The sequence below is a fragment of the Malurus melanocephalus genome, unplaced genomic scaffold (assembly GCF_030028575.1).
Source record: "Malurus melanocephalus ecotype Western Australia unplaced genomic scaffold, MMel_1.1 scaffold_672, whole genome shotgun sequence".
Classification (NCBI taxonomy): domain Eukaryota; kingdom Metazoa; phylum Chordata; class Aves; order Passeriformes; family Maluridae; genus Malurus; species Malurus melanocephalus.
Window position 1 is genome coordinate 115,528 of NW_026623904.1, and position 1,380 is coordinate 116,907.

A 1,380-nucleotide genomic window follows, 5' to 3' on the forward strand; every position below is an offset into this window, starting at 1 on the left:
TTCCCCAAATTTGTGCCTTTCTTGTGTGACATCTCCCTGTCTCCCTGCAGGTGATGCACCTGGAGGATTACGAGGATGGGGCCAAATTTGCAAACATCAACGATGGTCCTTACCCCCTGTGCATCTCCCTGATCCTGCTGGTGCTGGACAGCATCTTTTACCTGCTGGTGGCTGTTTACCTGGACCAGGTGATCCCAGGTGTGCTCCTGGCCAAAACTGACCTGGGGAGGGTCAGCACTTCTGAAATCCTGAATCCTTCAGGCTGGTGGTGTCTGGCTTAAATTCATCTGTGGGGAAAGGAGGTGATGCTGTTCTCAAGCAGCTTTTACACTTCCAGCTGAAATTATTTATATTCTAATATACTCTGATATTAGTATTCTAAAATATTATTATATTCTAATATATTCTATTATTAATATCCTAAAATATTAATATATTCTTATATATGCTATTATTAATATTCTAAAATAGTATTATATTCTAATGGATTATATTATCAATATTCTAAAAAATTATATTCTAATAGATTCTGTTATTAATATTCTAAAATATTACTATATTCTAATAGATTCTATTATTAATATCTAAAATATTATTATATTCTAATATATTCCATTATTTATATTCTAAAATATTATTATATTTTAATATATTCTATTATTAATATTCTAAAACTGCGAGGTGTGAAGAGGGCTTTGGGCACAGTGAGAATTGCTGAAAAGCTGAATTTTTCCCTCTTCCTGGAGGAAAAACTTCTTTCTTGAGTTAACTGAAACCTCAGCATTTACAATTTCCTCTTAAAATCTGGAAATCTCTGCCTCTCCAGATCTCTCCCTATGCCAGGAGCAGTTGAACATGAAACAGAATAAAGTCGTTAATCTTGAGATTAAAGCCTGGTTAAGCCCTGTTCACGTTTCAGTCCCTGCTCTTTCATCCCTGGTGATTTCTCTTGCATAGAAGGAGATTTGCACTTTTATTTAAATTTTTACAAAAAGCAGAGGCTGCCAGCAGTGGGGACAGGGAGTTGTGGTTTAAAAGATGGAATTTTGGCTGWTGGGATCCCTCAGGAGCAGAGAGAGGGGTGGATCTTCCCCAGGAGGAGCTCAAACCCTCAAATCGGGTGAATATTTGAGGAATTCCCTTCTGTGCCATCCCCAGGGGAGTTTGGTCTGCGCCGGACRCCGTTTTTCTTCATGAAACCCTCATTTTGGTCAAAACACCGGAAAAACTACCGGGAGCTCTACGAGAGCAGCGTCAACGGCTGCCTGAGCTTCAGTGAGATCGTGGAGCCCGTGCCCTCCGAGTTCCAGGGCAAGGAGGCCATCAGGTACAGCCCTGCCCTGTGTGGGATGGGCAGGGATATCGCTGGGAGTTGGGAAA

The 1,380-nt window shown here is 40.6% G+C and overlaps 1 protein-coding gene across 1 annotated transcript in view; it reads left to right on the forward strand.

Moving 5' to 3' along the window:
• Positions 1–1,380, forward strand: part of ABCA5 (ATP binding cassette subfamily A member 5) — a 33,199-nt gene that overhangs the window by 9,650 nt on the left and 22,169 nt on the right. Inside the window, exons 10-11 of the mRNA XM_057383998.1 lie at positions 51–198; positions 1,159–1,327. Of these exons, the coding sequence (XP_057239981.1) occupies positions 51–198; positions 1,159–1,327 (317 nt within the window). The remainder of the gene's footprint in view (positions 1–50; positions 199–1,158; positions 1,328–1,380) is intronic.